The 18,042-nt window shown below is 31.0% G+C and overlaps 1 protein-coding gene across 11 annotated transcripts in view; it reads left to right on the top strand.

Annotated features, from left to right (window-relative positions):
• Rim (Rab3 interacting molecule) overlaps window positions 1–18,042 on the top strand; it is a 244,107-nt gene that overhangs the window by 164,287 nt on the left and 61,778 nt on the right. For 7 of the 11 annotated variants that reach the window (XM_035091932.1, XM_035091936.1, XM_035091933.1 and 4 more), the window contains one exon: window positions 15,811–16,012. The exons of the other annotated variants lie outside the window; for them this stretch is intronic. In XM_035091932.1, coding sequence (XP_034947823.1) covers window positions 15,811–16,012 — 202 coding nt within the window. The remainder of the gene's footprint in view (window positions 1–15,810; window positions 16,013–18,042) is intronic. 11 annotated transcript variants of the gene reach the window in all.

Genomic DNA, 18,042 nt, shown 5'->3' with positions numbered 1-18,042 from the left:
TTAATATGAAATAACTATGGTTAGTATATTTATAATATAAGTTATGAAATTTTTGAGTTGAAAAAATAAAATAAGACAAACATCTGAACAAGCAATTTCCATCGCCAACGACTGAAATTGAAGTTTTTTGTCCATTCATTTTCATTTATCAAAAAATAATTTTAAATTACAATTACAAAAAAAAATATTTCCATAAATAAAGCAACACTAGTTACAACGACTTTCTCTGATGAACTGAGACTTACTTGCTCTTCTACGTACGTAAGATTGTACAAGTCTAAACTAGTCCTAAATTTTATATAAATAAATAACATCAATACTGCTTGACTCATATACAGAACATATATTGATAAACTGAATAACATGATCGCCATCAATAAACAATGCCCTGCGACTATTCTCGGCGTCTCCTCTTTGTGCGGATCTTCGTTTATTTTTTCCGCCTCTCTCACTTTGCTAGAGTAAATGGTAATAAGAAAGAGACAAGGAGTTTAACAGTTTTGTTAGCTCGACGAGTTAACTCTCATGACAAAACGCTAGTGTCCCATAAAAAGTTTCACTTAAAAAAAAAAAAAAACCCTGTAAGTACAGAGTGTGCAATTACAATGTACTTTCGTTCTCATTTTCACCTTTTTTTTAAAAAACAAAAGTAAATTTATCATAACGTAGCAACCTCGTGTCCTCAAAAAATACCTTATATATAGACCAGTGGTTCAAATAATACGTTGCGTACATGATTTTTTTTAAGACTGTCCCTAAACTATAGAAATGTCGTCAAATAATACCTTGTAGACATTCATACATTTCACACCTTCCCGATCTTCTAAAAATTGCCTCCTGGCAATTTCTAATAGCTGGGTAAAAATATTGGATTAAGCTGAAATAAATTAACATGCAAAATCTGAAATTAAACTTCTAATTCGAAATTATGAAAATCAATTAAAAAATAGGTCTGAGCGCACTTTGTCTGTGCTAACACGACGAACTTCCGATTAGTAATTGTTTACAACGAATTTGAATAGTTGTAATCAATGTTTGTTGCAAACATCCAAATACATGTGATATACACATTACTGCTGACGTCCGTACATACATACATACATACATACATACATACATACATACGTACGCACACACATCATTCTAAAAATTGGTCAGTATGCTTGAAACTACCATGAAACGTGGAGATATGATAAAAATTCAAATTTCACCAGTCGACTCAATTACAATAACTTCCTAATGGGAAGTTAATAATGATTTGGCCTCGATTTCAATATTCAAATAAATTTGTGTGTGAAAACTGATTAAAATCCTGAATCCTATCTACGGCATAACAGTAATTATATATTCTACTATTGTTTCAGTCTACCGAATCGATTTTTTTCTCAAATAAAAAACGTCTAACATAAAATCTTTGATAATCATAAAATTAGCGAAAGAGTTTATATTTCAATAAGACGAGTCTTGGAGCGGAATAAATAATTTATGAAAATTGCAACTATTTTTTAAAGTTACAGAATGTATAGAACACAAAATTTACAAACTCATACAATTCACTTTATTTACAACTAGTGAAAAAATCGGATATCGGTTATATGACATACAATAATCGCTGTATTATGATTTTAGGTTAATGTTTATCATCAACAAAAAATTTAAGCATTTTATTAACATCTGGATTCCACAATCAAATTTTATTGAAAGCCCAGCGAAGCTAGTTAAAATATCAAATCCGATTAGGATATGTGTTCAGTCAACAGACTGACATATTTCCTAACCTCTACGGTTAGGTAAGGCTCCGAGTCAGTTTTCTTTTTGGTACGGCACTACACCTAAATTCTAACGTAGTACCGTGGAAAATTTCTGAGAGCCCCGAATCTATCCTTCGATTTTCTCCTCCACTAATTAGCATACGAGTTACTCTCTAGTAACTTAAGGAGCCAATCATCTTTCGAGAAGTCATAAGTTAGAGAAATCCTGAGCCAATCACAAAAAATTGAGTGACCAATCAAAATTTGGGGGTGATAGTCCAACCTTTCTTGTTGAACTTTCACCAGTTGCTGCCGAGATCTTGAGAAGAGAGTACGTTTTCTTGTTCTTAAGGTTTCGAGTTGAGAAAAACAGCGAGTTTACGAGTAATTCTAAGTTCAGAGTGAGTTTATTTAGCTTCAGAAAGTCTAAATAAATCAATTTAAGTGATCTACACAAAAGCTCGATAACCTTAGATTTTGAGTGATATTGGAAAGTGATGCCAAAACGCACATGCTGAGTCGTCAGCCATATTGAGTGTGAATTTTCTTGGACAACGCAACGTCTATTCCACATATTATCTCATAGTTCGTATTTTTAATTTTTCATTTGAAATTTCCAACATTGTTCCCGGAAAATATTCACCTTTGTAATCAACAATTACGAAATCTCCAATTTTGTATGTTGAAGATTCTTTGGGTTCTACAGTTTTTTTGGGCTTCTCTGTTTCTGATAGTAATTTTGGATAGATCCTGTTGGCTCTCTCTTTAGTTTTTCTTTCTTGCTTTCGCTGATTTCGATTTTTTCTCAATTAATTTTTTTTTTGGTATGCCATATACTCATCACTAGTTGCCACGGTTGGTATCATTTTTGTCGTTTTTCTGTTCATCTTTTTTCCTGTATTTTTCTTTATTTTTGGGATTCAGGCTAATACAGTGAATGTTTAAATGGCAAGGTGTAATGAATGGAGTTAGAGTCTTCAATATTTTTGGTAGGTGTAACTTCTTAGGCATTCACTGCAATTGGTATAATAATATTAATTTCCCCGGTGGTGCTGATAGAAGATTCAATACAATTATTATTACACTTCCAAAAGTCTTCATTAATATCAACTTCCATTAACAATGCTTCATTTTCACTCTCTACATTGACGCCATTGCGGAGTTCTGGTGTGTGATGATGCCTCTTCAAATTATGCCAAAGACTGTAAAATGCTACATACTCAGTTTCATCATTCCATTCACCTTGGGCAAACTTGAATTATGCTAAGATATTTGAGTTGAGTATTTTTTCAATTTCTTGTGCTAATTGCAAATCGGTGAAATCTTCATTCTTGTCAACGAATATATAACTTGAATGTTAACTATAACTTTTCGAGAATCGCACATAGAATTTTTCAAAATCGACAAACAGAGTTCCGTTCTTACACGAGACCTGTCTATTAATAACAAGTTTCTAGAACTGTCTATATTTACATATTGCACGCGTTCCTGGATGAGAAACAGCTTAATAATTATTGACTACTGGGTTTTTTATGGAAAAATACCCGATCATTAGACTTACAATAACGCTAAACATTCTGGCGTCGTCGTATCTCACGGAAATACCACGTGGCTGAAGCTATTTCAATTTTTATTATTTTCTAACAAGAACATTTTGGTGCCGTCATATCTACAAGATTTTTCTACCAATAATTCCTTAAGCAATAACAATAAGTACATAGGTGATATTTAAGAAATACTTAAAAACTCGCATACTACTTAGGCTGGTCGAAAATTGGCAATAGCTTCAATCCTGTCATGTCCCTATTACCGACCAGTGGTCGGGAAAATAGTCAAGTGCATTATTTCGCTGTTGTATTTCTGACCACAATATTTTATTGCTTTTTTTCAAATAAAATAAGGTAATAATTGATCGTTATCACATATTGTTAAAGTTAAAGATGTATACTAACAAATAAGTAAAACGTTTTTATATTGAAGTTTGAAAATCACTTTGAAAATAGTAAAAATCGATAGTCCAACTTTAAGGATTTTAAGATGATTTTCTACAGTGAACTTAGTTTTCGTTATTAATCATTTATTATAAGTTCAACCTATGAGAATAAGCTAATTACTACTTCTAATATTTGATCATAAACACTTCAAAAGTATGTTTCAATAAACTACAGCATAATCTAGAATAGCGGTAGATACTCAGCGCCACGTCACCTGCACATTCTGCCCTTTATCCATCTATTGCCCCTCGTCAAACTAGCACCCTCTCGCGGCTCATATTTACAGTGCCGAGTAACACGCTACTCTACACTGAAAAGTTTGCACGTAACGTTCCGACGCAATGTTTAATTGCAAATATCTCGATAACTATTCAACATTACGGGATAATTTTCAATACACAATTAATAATGACTGTAAGTTTTCCTTTAAATCCAAAACAAGATTTTTTCATTGAGTATTTATCGAGATACAAATTAGGCTACGCCCATAATTCCGTTTTTCGCACATTTCGAATCGATTTCTAGCCTCTTCTTTGTCAATCTTACTTGAATGCCATCTAACTTAGACCTCTTTCTCTTGTAGTCACAATTTTTCTACGATATATATAGAGGTATACTCCCAATGTACAAATATAGCGAATGGTTTATATATTTCTTACGTTAATATTGATAAAAAGCACAAATAATATTATTCATTTATAGATTATCTTAAAATATAAATAATGTAAAATGGAAGTTTATTTAATTTTTGCATATGAATACTAATGTTCATTTATAACTAACTGAAAAAGATAAAGAATATGACAACTAAATTTGTTATAAATAATTGAAAACGGAATCTATGCAATTAATTCGAATTCTTTTAACATGATTTTTTTTCTTTCACTGAAAACAAGTTAGTAACTATGTTACACGGATGAAAACGGTCTTATTTTGTTTATAACGACTGAATTTGTTATAGATAGATATCGTAGCATAGATAGAAAGAAACTAATACATCCTATATCTTTTGTCAGACTTAATTTCTTTACCCTTGTTCTGACTTTGAGTCGGCTGAGTGAGAAGTCGGGACTTTGTGGACTGTATTTTTTAGGATGTTTGGATGCTAGAACAGTCGGGACTTTTGAACGGTGTAAATGAGTTGGCTGACACTATTTAACAGTAACAGTTAACGATTTATTAAACACTAAAATCACAGTAACAGAAAAATAACAATAAAAGAATCTTTGAATTGTCTGTACAGTCTTGAGTTCACGGAAATTTCACACAGAGTTCACAAATAAGTTGACTGATGAGTAGAGGATCACAGGAAAGTTGTAAGTTTTCCTGTACTGGTCTCTGCACCAGGAGTAGCCTGATTTTTTTGAGTAGTCTGAGTTTCATTGTGTTAGCGTCAGCCACACAGACACAAGCGAGTTGTTCGTGTATGGATCTTGTGTGTGTGACTGTCAAAGAGGCCGTGAGGCGTCGAAGCCGACATCATTCGCGCCTTTTGTAAGAAGGTGCTGATGCGGACCAACATGAGCTTCCTGAGGATGTCTTCTAAGAGGTAGACTGCCTGATGAGTTCATAATTATCACTATAGATGATTAACTGGTGAGTTAGTCCATGTCTGAGGAGTTGTCTGGGTTTTCACTAGAGAGTTCGACTGCGTGAGCTCTCTGCTAGTACACACGTACCGAGTTGACTGTTAAAACGAGTTGTCTGTGGGTTGGCATCGTCCGATGATGCCCAAGAGTCGTCCGAGTACGAGCTACGTACGAATACTCGCAGTAACCGGCGAATACTGACGAATATAGACCGTTTTTCTCGAAAAGTCTGTGTTCTCGAAGCTCCTAGGCCCTTAGAGAAGGGATGTATACGCCTAGGAATTAATTAGAGTTGTCTAATTGGCGAAAATGAGTTGGCAGGAGAGACCTTGAGTCATCTAATTATTCGGTGGGGAGAAAAATGTTAGGCCGTCGATAGAGTACCTTAGACCAAGTCAGAACAACCCTGGTGTACTGCAAATCCCAAGATTTCAAAAACGTGTTAAAATAACACACATAAAGCGTATTCAATGTAATGTGTTAATAAACAAACTATACATTATTCGTAGATACTTTTTACACATTTCATAGTGTGTGAAAAATGTGTAGTTTGTTTACGGCATTTAACATTGAAGAGGCTTAGCGTGTTAAAAGTGTCTACAAGAATAACAGACTTGCCTTGACAAATCAACAGACAAATTAACTTGCCTTGCTGTAATCATTGCTGAAAATGAAAAATAAATTTAAGCAACATTTTTTGCATGAAAAACAATTGAAAAATATCGGATTTTCAAACAGCAGTGACGTGGCGTCGTTTTTTGACAGATATTGAACGATATCTGTTCTTGGCGGTTATATGTTCTAAAAAATAATTATTAACGAAAATAAAAAGTGATCGGAATTAGGAAGGTGGTCGGAGTTGGGTAACTTTTAGTTAACAATGGAACTGTTTCGTCTGTGTAACAAAACGGTCTCTTATTGCGTCAAGACATAATCGTTTTCACTCCACACAGGTGCGAGAACCTTGCAGAGTTTATTTTAGATGGAAAAGTAAAGAAATACGAAGGGTACTTAGTGCTGGCAACCACAATGGTACAACAAATGTAGAGTTTTTTCCTTCATAATACTTTATCTTTTATTGCTCTTTACTCATTCTAGTTACGTGGACAAAATATTGTTTTACGAAGGTCGAAGTGTAGGTAGCAGGAAGTCGAAGCTATGTGTAACTGGCTGTTGTACGGTAGATTGAAGCATCGCTCGAAAATACTCGGCTCTGTGCGCTAGTTGGATGATGTACAATTGTCTTTGCTCGTCGATTGCAGCTATCTCCTCATTTAGCTTGTTGGCTTCAACCTTGATTTTTAACACTTTTCAAGCTACCCCGCGCGTCAGAATATTACTTAGGATTTTTGTTTTTTGCTATTTTTTTCTTCACCTGAAAATTATTGAGTTAAGAAAATGAAAAATGATCTTATTTAATGAAGTAATTTTAATTTTAAAAATTATGGCCGAGTTTGCGCCAAACCCGTCAAAACTTCAGAAGAGACTGAAACTCCTAGGGCAAAACTGGACTATTTATTTGGTCCTTCGAGCTTAGTCATCAAGATCAATGAGGTTATTTCATGGTTCCTCTGTCAATCAGGTGACTAAGATATTTAAATTTCCTTTTTCGGAAAGTAGATTATCCCTGCTTTGACTACTCTTCTATGCTGAGCTGCCCATATGCGTGGTTTCCCTCTCTTTGTTTACCTGCGCGTAGAATCCCTCTTGGTTTTACGCCCATCGTACCATGAGTCTGTCTCTGTCATGATTTTCTTATTAACTGTTCGTCGTCATTGCATCTACCTGCCAAACTCAGCACTCTTTTCTGGTTTTTCACCCGACAGTATCGCTCTGCCTTTTTTGAGCTCTTCAGCTCAGTACTCTGATTTTTTTATTTATTTTTCACTTTATGTAAATACATGTAAAAAAAAAATTGCAGACTCTCGTCCATGACAGAACATAATTATAATCAAAATCTTTTTGTTTATAACAATGAAATTCGTTGTAAATAAATAACAAGAGATTCTATGCAAAGTATTTTTTACGAAATTTTTTTATTTTTCCATACAAATAGTTACTCACCACGTAGCATAAATAGAAATAAACTCTTTTTGTTTCTAACAATAAAATTTGTTGAAAAAATTAAAGAAAAGATCTATGCTATTAATTCGATTTTTTTTAAAATGAAATTTTTTCTTTAGCTTACAAAGAGTTACTACCAACGTGACATAGAGATAAACAAAATCGATTTGTTAATAAAAATTAAAAAAAAAAATATATATGCTATCAATAAGAGTTCTTTCAACGGGAAATTTTTTCTCTTACTAGAAACAGGTTATTAACTCTATTACATGGGTATGAAAGGACATTTTTTGTTTTTAAAAATTACATTTATTATTATCAGCTACAACTCATTTATTGATATGTTTAGAAATGTTATGGCTAATAGTTAAGCGTGTTCGTTGATTAATTTTTCTACAATGCATTGACAACTAGCAGTTATCTATTTAGTTGCCTGGAATGATATATATGTCCGGTAGTAAACACTAATGTAGATAAAAGAATGAATATAAGCTAGAAATAGAGAAAATTACAAAAATAATTGAAATTCTACCAAAACTGCCATCATTGGATGTCAGTAAAACGTCGCACCCTGTACATCCCAAATGACTCTATAAGTGACAAAATTCTCATTTTTAAATAATGATTTGAAAAAATGGTAAAACAGCAAAAAAGTTTGAAATAAAATGGAATGACATGTCATCTATAACATTGAGTCCTTTTTTATTAATTCTGATGAAGAACGTAAAAAAATACTTGTTTGAGTTTTTTATAAATAATTAAAGGAGTAATTTTGTAGGTGAAAATTCACGATGACGCAACAAGATATCATTTTGTTCGTCAAGCGCTTCGAGAAAAGAAAGTCAAATCAGTACACACTTCTGCGGAGGAAATGCTGATATGCTCACCGATGCATTGCCAGGGCCAGCGTATTTTAAGCAGATGGTGAGCGCAGGAATGAGTGTGTGTTGAGAGTATGAAAACGTCAAATTTGAAGAAGACGTGTCAGATATAATCAAATTCACGTTTGTGTACATGTTTACATTTTTGTGTATTTGCAATGTCAAATGTATGTGTGTGCACGGCTAAGAAATAAGCCAGATTAAACTGATATGACTCATGAGAGTCAGTTAAGTCTTGTACGAGCACTTAAGTGTGTCTAGTAAACGAATTATTCACCATACATATTAATTAATAGTTTCAATGAAGTTTTTCTTTACCGTATATTGGCCTCTGTCTTTTACCAAATGTAACAATTATTGTTAACTTGGCATTTTTTGTGATTTAAAAAATTTTTGTTTGCTTGAAAAGTGGATAAAAGTTAAATTTATAAATTCAATTGTACATCGAATCAAAAATTGTTCATCTTTCGAGTCACTTGAGACGTGTACTTTGCACACGCTTCTACTGAGAATTATGAGAGACATAAAAAAATAATTTGAATAGAAGTTGTACGCTAAAAAAAATTTTTTACATGTTACTAAGCAGCTCAGTAAATTTTACTGGAGCATTCCAGTAATGCATAATCATGTACACGCGCGTAGTAAAGTTTACGGGGCAACTTTGTAAAAATTCGTAAGTAAAAAAAATCTTTCTGGGCGTAGAAATTGTACCATTGTTACTGGATCAATTTTCATAGTATTTTTCAGTAATTTTCACATAAAAATAACGTCGGTTCAAAGAAGAAGGTTAAATTCGCAAATACCCCTATTTTTAATTGCACCGCTACTGGACTATATCGTGACGTGGAAGCGATGTGGCAACAGTGTTCAGTAGAATGTGCTAACATGAAATTACGGGAATCTTGAGCAGTTCAAAGTTGAATTAAAAACTTATTAATTGTTTTTCGAATTAAATTTCTTTTATTGAACAATCAACTAAACCAAACATATTTTGAGGATTCATATATCTATAAAAAGACAAAAATAGAATGACAATAAATAAATAAACATCAAAACTAGTAAATGAATATATTATATTATACTTCAAAATAGCACGTAGTAAATGTAATTTATCAAAATTCACATTATGTGCTACAAATAAACATGACTGAAGAAAGATTCAAAAATTCTTGAACAGCCTCAAGAGCATCTCTCAAATAAATTGATGATACCTTTTTATCACGTAAAAATCACTCGCCATTTATATTTTTCAATCCTGTATGTATAGAAGCTTGATCAGAAACAATTCTTGTCGGATTAATGTCAATTCACGGTTTTCTCATTTGACTGCTATTTGAAGAATCTCATAACATTTATGAAAACCTGAAGTTCCCAAATCGAAATAGACTAAATTGCACGTATCAGACGAAATTAATAACTTTTCTTAATATTATAATTGTGAGTCGTTAGAATTACATGTATCTTCGTTTCCTCTGTAAAAACCACAATTAGATTTATATTGTATGCCTTCCGAGTTTTCATCTTTTTCCTGTAAATTTTCACGCGTTTCAGTTATCAAATTTCAACGTTTTTCAGCAAATGGCAATTTTGCTTCAATGATACTTTGAAGTCTTAATTTTTTTTAATCATCAGTTTTAATGCAAACAGCACTAGCAAGGCGATAAGAAAATGATTCACTACGACTGTAACACTTATTTTTTGGCACTTTATGAGCCATTATATTATTAAAAGGCTCGTTACATTGACTAGATGCAGTCACTAAAAACTTGTTTGCATTGTTTGCATATTTGTTGAATAATGTCGACAGCTGATTTTGTAACAGACGATCTTTCAGTATAATTTTCTGTTTTTAAGACCATTTTTTCGATGGCATCAAGCATCACAGTTTTAATGATTTTTAAAAATGTGGTTTGGAATATTGCCTAATGTAGAAAAAAACAGAAAAAAATATTACAGCATTTCACACGTTCTGTCAATATTTTGTGTTACAAGTCGCCGTACTCCTTGAGCAGCTCTCTTATAACTATCTTTTGTAGCTTCTTCATTTGCTGGTCATATCTTTTATATAAGTTCTTAGAAATTGTTGGTATATCCAAAGAAGTCAATACTTTGGTTAATCCCGTGCAACCAATTCCAGAATGTACTGCACCTAGTTACAATCAACAAATTAATAGTTTATCTAGTAAACAATTATTTAGATTACAATAATAATTACTCAAACAAAAAGCGATTCAATAATAGTGAAAATCTTATTATTTTAATATTTTATAAGACTTACCAAGAACTGAATTTGTGTTAACATCAGAGTCCTTCGCGGTTTCTATGAACTGAAAAAAACCCGTTAAATTCCGATTAAATAATCGAACCGAAATTTAACCGTTTTTCTCGGTTAAAAAGCAGTAAAATAACTCGCGTATTTAAATGGATATTCACGGTTAAATCTCGGTTGAATCCTGGTTAAATATAAGGTATCTAACTGAATAAAACAAGTTAAATGTGAGTTAAAAAACTAGTTAAATAACTGACAAATTTTTTCATATATCTGGACGTATATAACGGTTGAATATTGGTTAAAAACCGGTTAAATATTGGTTAAATAATAAAAATAGATCTCGCGTATTTAACTGCAAAAAAATATTTGTAAAAACAAGTTAAATATCAGTTTAAAAAACCGAGGAAAAACGGTTGAATTTCGGTTCGATAATTTAACCTGTTTTTAACCATTTTCTCACCAGAAAATAACTGGAATTTAACTTAAATTTAACCGAGTTTTAACGATTTTTTAACTGTAGAATTGCAGCTCCTAGAAACCGCGAGGGGTGTTTTGAAGCATCGTTTATGACATGACGTTTTTCTGACGATACTTGCGTATGTATACAACATTTTTTACAATTAACCCATTACTTCCCAAGCATTGAAATAATTGTAATTTTTGTGTTTAAATGGAGATCTTAATACATTAAGAAAAAGTAATATAAAGTAACATTTTAAAAAATATATATATGTTTGTTGTACCAACCTGTCCTATAAATATGACAATGGGAGTTTCTGGTCAGAAATGATAAAATTTTACTATTATTAGAAAATCAACTTTATTTTTAAAACTATCATTATAAACTTTTTGAAAACAATAATATATGCTTATTTAGTATAATATGGTATGAAACAATCGCTACAAAAAGTTTTATCACATTTTTGACAAAAAGTTCGTCTAAAATCCAGCAGAGGGATGGTTTCGTCTTTATTTACTTAGTTGTAAATAATCCATGCGTTTACTAGATACATATCCAAAATTCTAATAACTAGAGGCCAGTACCATTTCTGTCCTCTGAAACGGATTGGATACTCGGAGATCAGCCAGTCATGTTTATCGACTCTTCCATATTTTTATTATAATTATGAATAAGTCTTGGCTGATTTACGGCTACTTTGGTCTTTTCTGTCTTAGAATATCTATTAGTTTTCACTAGAGGTTTCACTCCACAAAGGGCCCAAAGCTTGTATCCAAACCTCACCGGTTTCCTTTTTATAAATTGTTGTATTCCATGATGGCCAAAGTATTTGATAATCATTTCATCTACAGCTAAATTAGAGTCAAATATCCCAAACTTTCGAAATGATTAATTGGCTTTATTGATAAATGGACGAATTTTGAAAGCTTTATCAGTGTTATCAATTCTTGAGTTGTCATTGAAATGCAAATAAGATTTTATTATATTAATACGATCTCTAACATTGCTTTTTCGACAAATGGAATGTGTACGTCTTCATCTCTACACCAATAAAGTTTGCTTTGAGGCAAGTGATGATAAGAAGAAAAAATCAAAATTCATATAATAACTTTTAACTCGTCTATGTTTAAATTAAAATTCAAATCATTTTTATAATTTTTGGCGTAGATAACTGTTTCATGCACAATGTACTGTAGGATCTCGTCACATAATAAATGTTCAAATATCTCTACAGCTGATTTTCCTTCTAACTCTGTAATCATGTTTTCCAAGCATTGATTTGCAGTGTTAGATTCACTTTGGAGCTCCGTATAAACTGGGTTACACTTACGCCAAATAATGTCCTTGTTTGTTCTCGATGCGGCTTGATTGGATTGTTCCTCGACGTTATCAATCGTACATGAGAATTCCACTTGACCAGCCACATCTGACACCGGTACAACTCCCATATCATCAGGGCCCTCTTCCATATCAGTCATTTCATCAACATCCTCTGGAGGCAATATAGTGTCTTCCATGTCATTCAAATCTTCGTCACTAGAATTCTCGATATCTTCTAGATAGTCTGCAATTTCGGATACCTTCAAAGCCCTTTTGTACCTTTTTTTTACAGGATCCATGATCTAAAATATTTAAAAAAGTAAATAAATACACTCATCAAATTACAACTAGGTAGCTATATTTTACAACATTTGAAATAAAACAAAGTCGTAATATTTTTACTTACCTGTATAATCTTATATGTAATTCACGCACAACTTTTTATTTGTATGTTTCATTTATAAATCACGAATGAACCACAATGAACTGTGTTTCGCAGCGTCTAACTATCAACTAATGTAAACACAAGACCGACTCAAATCGAACAAGTGAAACGTTAGAACCTGCTCGTGCACAGGATTGAACGCGTTTCAGCGTCAAATAGTACACACGTATTCCCAGTGTCATATTTATAGTACGGCTCATTTATAAGTTATTGTTTTTAGGTATTTTGAAGTGAAAAGTTTTTTTTCTTGTACACTAGATAAAATAAAAAGTAATACTATTTTTAACGCGCCAAAATTTGTCAATTTAAAAATTATATACTAAAGTGAAGTAGATATATTTCCATTCCAAAAAAATATATTTAAATAGAGAAATTGTGTATTAATACAAATTTAATCACAAATAATGGATAAAATATATACATACTTCAAAAAAAAATATGCAATATAGTGTTCTAAAAATAGGATAACAGTAAGTAATGGGTTAATCGTAAAAATTGAATTCAATTCTAAACGTTTCTCATCCACTTTATCTTTCAAGAAAATCGGTTCTTTAGAGCTACAACATATTTCAAATTTCTACTCAACACTTCTAAATCAACGATGCGGCTTCCTTGACAGAGGTTAGACTTTGAAGCACCACTTCCAAATGGATCATTTTTGCTTTTACGACGAGCTGGTATTATTTTCATTTGTTTATCAAGCACTTTTTGTTTGATAAATCTTTCCTTTAACCGTAATCGATCTAACATGACTTTTTCTTTATAAAAAACACTTCAAAATATTATCACTTGCTAAGAAAGCTTAGAAACTTAAATGCTCACCGAATGATAGTATACATATAGGTATAGGTTAAATAGGCAACTAAAATGCGACGTTGTCAAATCCTCGTCACAAATAAATGTACGGCTGTGTACGTGTGTACATATACGAAATAAGCACAATGTGTGTTTCAATCACGTAGCATAACTAAAGTACAGATTTTAAAATTTTTTCAATGTTGCATTAAGATTAATTTTGGATTTTAGGTTTATTTTAATATCAAAAACTCTAAAATGAAATATTTCATATTTTGGAACAATTTTCTAATACATCCCATAAAAAATATTAATTTTATTACTACAGGGGAATAAACCCGATCTAGCGACGGTACCTGCGTGAAACAACTGCCTTAAGCAATTAATATTGTAATTACTTTTATTACCTTTTATTTAAACGTTCATGTTCAATGAAGGTGATACATATGCATATCTATGTAGAGAAAGTATACAAATACTCACTATGATAAGCATGTATGTATGTAAATACATATGTTTGTAACAAAAAATTATCATCGAAATAGCTGAGCGGGTTAAAGCGTTAGATTAAGTCGTGTGCGTTTTTATTGGTCGTAGGTTCGATCGCCGTAGTTCTTGGTTGTAGCTTTCAATCTTTTGATAAACGAATTTTATTTGAACATAAAAAATGAAAAGATCGAGCTACAACTCTATGGCACATATAAGAGTAACAAAAATCGATGAAATCAAATTAATTGTGACAATTATTCGAAATTTCTTGATTTTTTTCTTCGAATATGTATACAAATAAGAATTTGATTCGAGTACTATTAATATAATTATCAATTTATATTAAGCGCATTCAGATTCATAATTACTTAATTGAACTTATATTTTTTTTTAAATATAACCAAATAAATACTTCTCTTAACTAGAAAGCTCAAATATATAACTTATTTCTAGTAAGTAAATATTCATTTTGACATATTCAAGTATGGGATGTGTTAACTATAACTAAATCTTGGCTGATAGAAAGAAACTCTTTTTTAGTTTTATTAATATTATCATCTTTCATTTTTCAACATCAGTATCATGATTGTCATTGTTAAAATGAGTATCTACACAAAAAATTTATAGCAAAAGTTACACAGAAAATCGCAAAAATGTATAATCAAAGCGTTTCATAGTTAACAGGGATTAAAAATAACACAACATTATTTGAAAAAGTAGACGTAAGCAGAAAGCAGAGTCGAAAATGATATCATCCTATCTATAAACTTACATGAATATATGAAGTTAGCTAATAATCAAAAAAATGAGTGATTTTTTTTTCACTGATTAAAAAATTAATATTCGTGCGCACAATACATTTCCGTATTATTTACCTTCTATCAGAAAATTATAGTAATGTGGTCGATTTTGAAGCATATCAAAAAATTTAAAAATATACCTATATACTAACGTGTAATTGGAGGTACGTATGTCAGATTATTTTTTCGTTTTCGATATTTCGAGAACTATGACATTATCGACTCTTGACAAATTCCATTCGAAAGATAATACAATGTAAAGATCTGGAATAAGTTTAAGCAAAGTTAGTTTAACTATTTTTTTTCCTAATAAACAAACTGTAAAATAAGTTTAGTGAAAAAGTCACTTGAAATAAATTCTACACATTGAGTGATCAATATTGTTCTAAACTGAACTTAGTATCATTATAATATGGTTGCTAGTAAATTCACATAACTTTAAACAATTCTGAACCATTTATAATAATTTTAATTTGTTATAAATAATTAAAAATGCTTTTAAGTTATAGAATAGTTCTTACTATAATTATATTCGATGAATATCAATAAAATATTGTTGTAAATGATTTAAAGGCATGAAACAATTGTATATTATTTATAACAATTACAATTCGTTATAAATAACAAAACCTAAGAGATGAAAATATTACGGGGTTTAATAAATGGGAGGTTTATCGTCAGGACACAAGGTGATCTTAAACTCATTATTTTTACCAAAGATTTCATAGCTGATATGGATAGAGAATGGGAGGAAGTTAAAGAACAATAGAAAAATATCTCAGATTATAAATTAAATAATAACATTCAATTACGACTATTGATATAAATTCTATGAAAATTTATGACAAGTTTAAATGGAATTTGAAGATAAAAGTGCAGAATCTAACAGATGGATAAATTTTTAAAGAATAGTCAAAATCGAGGTATTTCTTGTTTGGTTTACAACGCAGAATGCACCATGACTGGCGTGAACATGGCTTCAAGGAGCTCCGGCTTCGCCAGCCGGAAACGGAACAGCACACCGAATAGCTTTCAACGTTCGCAAGAGGTGATGCCGATGTATCAACGTTCCGGAGGATGCAAATACATCGGGTCTGTTGTCAGTGACACGGCGGGATCACTTAACTCGATTTCTAGTTCTGAAGCAAGCTCGTAAGTAACGTCTTCAATATTGAAGACAAATTGCAAAAATTAAATTTAAATTGATATAAAACATAAGTTGAAATATTTGAATTCAAAATAATTTTAACCTTCAAATGATCATGTTATTAACAATTTAATAAAATGAATGCATCCCTCTCATTCTCTATCTCTTTCTTTACCTTTCTTCACTTACTTTTAATCTATCTGTTATGCATATTTTCCATATATTTGTTGTTTAATTATCTTCTATCCGACATTAATAACTATTTTACTATATGATATTGTCTTTTGTTTGGTTTGATTTATTTTAAATTAGCACTCAAAAAGGTATCACTATGTCACCATTAACTGTGCAAATATGTTGCTACTTATTTAATTAGCATTAAAAAGACTTTTTCATATTTGCAGACAACGAAAAAGCATACACATTGAATATCAATTAAATCTGAGAGGATATAAATTAACATACACTAAAAAAAGAAGATAGGAAATACACCTATGGAACTAAGCAACGACTCTCAGATAACTGAGTCATTCAGGGACAGCTTTTACCATCATATTAATTATTTCGTGGTATAAAAGTAATCGATCCTAAATACATGTATCTGCCGTTATGAATTAACGTACACTGAAAAAATTTTTCTCAAAAAATTAAGTATAATGTGTAGATAAAATTTACCAAGCAGTTGGATAAAGCTACTTTATTGTCGGTTTTTGAGTAAATTTTACCAAGCAATTCATAGTAAATTTTACTTTAAAATTTTTGTTTCAATTTAAACATGTTTTAAGGATATTTTTAGTAAAATTTTCTACTGTAGATTTTTTTTTTTACACATCTTATGTATCTTAGAAAATTATTCGCTGTCAGAAACACTATTACTTGTGCTTTCATCACTAATTTAGTGAGAATGATTTTTTTTGTCGATTATGGGAGTTGAGGCCAGTTTTATAACTGTATGGGATTTTCTCGAGTACACGCAGAGAAATGTATACTAAAAATTACCCTGAATTTTACTATACATTTCTCTGCGTGTAGAAACAAGATTACGCTTACGTGTTCATTGATAGTTATCCGAATCGTAGGCATATGTCGTCGGAAAATTAGAGGTTCTTTTTTTTGGGGAGATTTCACTAAACATGCTTGGTAAATTTTATCTACACATGATATTTAATTTTCAAGAAAAATTTTCTCAGTGTAACTATCGATAATTCCATCATTTATTGCTGTAATATTACAAGAATTAATATAAAATATCCTAATTTTTTAATCAACTTTCACAACTATACGTATACTCAGGATGACATTGCCCTATATCGGCGTTATTACAATTTATACACGACATAAAAATTCTAAAAGTGTGATATTGAATCCTATATTATCTTACTTAACTAAGATAATTTTCATGTATTCTCATACACCAATATGTGATTGCTTTGTGGACTATTCTCAGTCTTTCTTGATTTGATGATTGACGTTTCATTTTGCTTCTTTCTTTACAACCATAATACAAAATGGAGCTTTTTATCTTGCACTTTCAAAATAGGGCTCTTACCAACTGGATGAGAGGACTTTTTGTAAATGTGAATATTTATGACGATAATAATAACATAAGAAATAACATTATTGGAAGAAATATAAAACTAATTTTACTTAAGAATCGTATTTGATGAAATTTGCGCATAAGACAGTTTCTTTTACGATTTATTTTCAGTAGGAGTACTCCCGACGCACAATTTTCATACTCATAAGGTTAACATATCCATATTAAATGTCAAAAAAATAAGTATAAATATAAAATATCAATTCTATTTAAAATTAATATTTTTTTTTCATATAGTACCGTTCAAAAAAAGTTTTACTAGAAATATGCAGAGAAATATTTCTAAAGTTTTGTAGGAATACCAGAAGAATTTCGCAAGAGTTCAGAAAATAGTTAAAATTTGTATCGATTGTTACCAAAATTACCTAGTTGTAAGTAAAATTTAAACATTGATAGTAGAAAGACATGTCATTTGAATGAAAATTAACATATATTTAT

This window comes from Chelonus insularis, unplaced genomic scaffold, assembly GCF_013357705.1.
Source record: "Chelonus insularis isolate UGA/USDA-ARS -01 unplaced genomic scaffold, ASM1335770v1 contig_8_pilon, whole genome shotgun sequence".
NCBI lineage: Eukaryota > Metazoa > Arthropoda > Insecta > Hymenoptera > Braconidae > Chelonus > Chelonus insularis.
The sequence above is the reverse complement of the archived record's forward strand: the minus strand, read 5'-3'. Positions and strand labels throughout refer to the sequence as shown.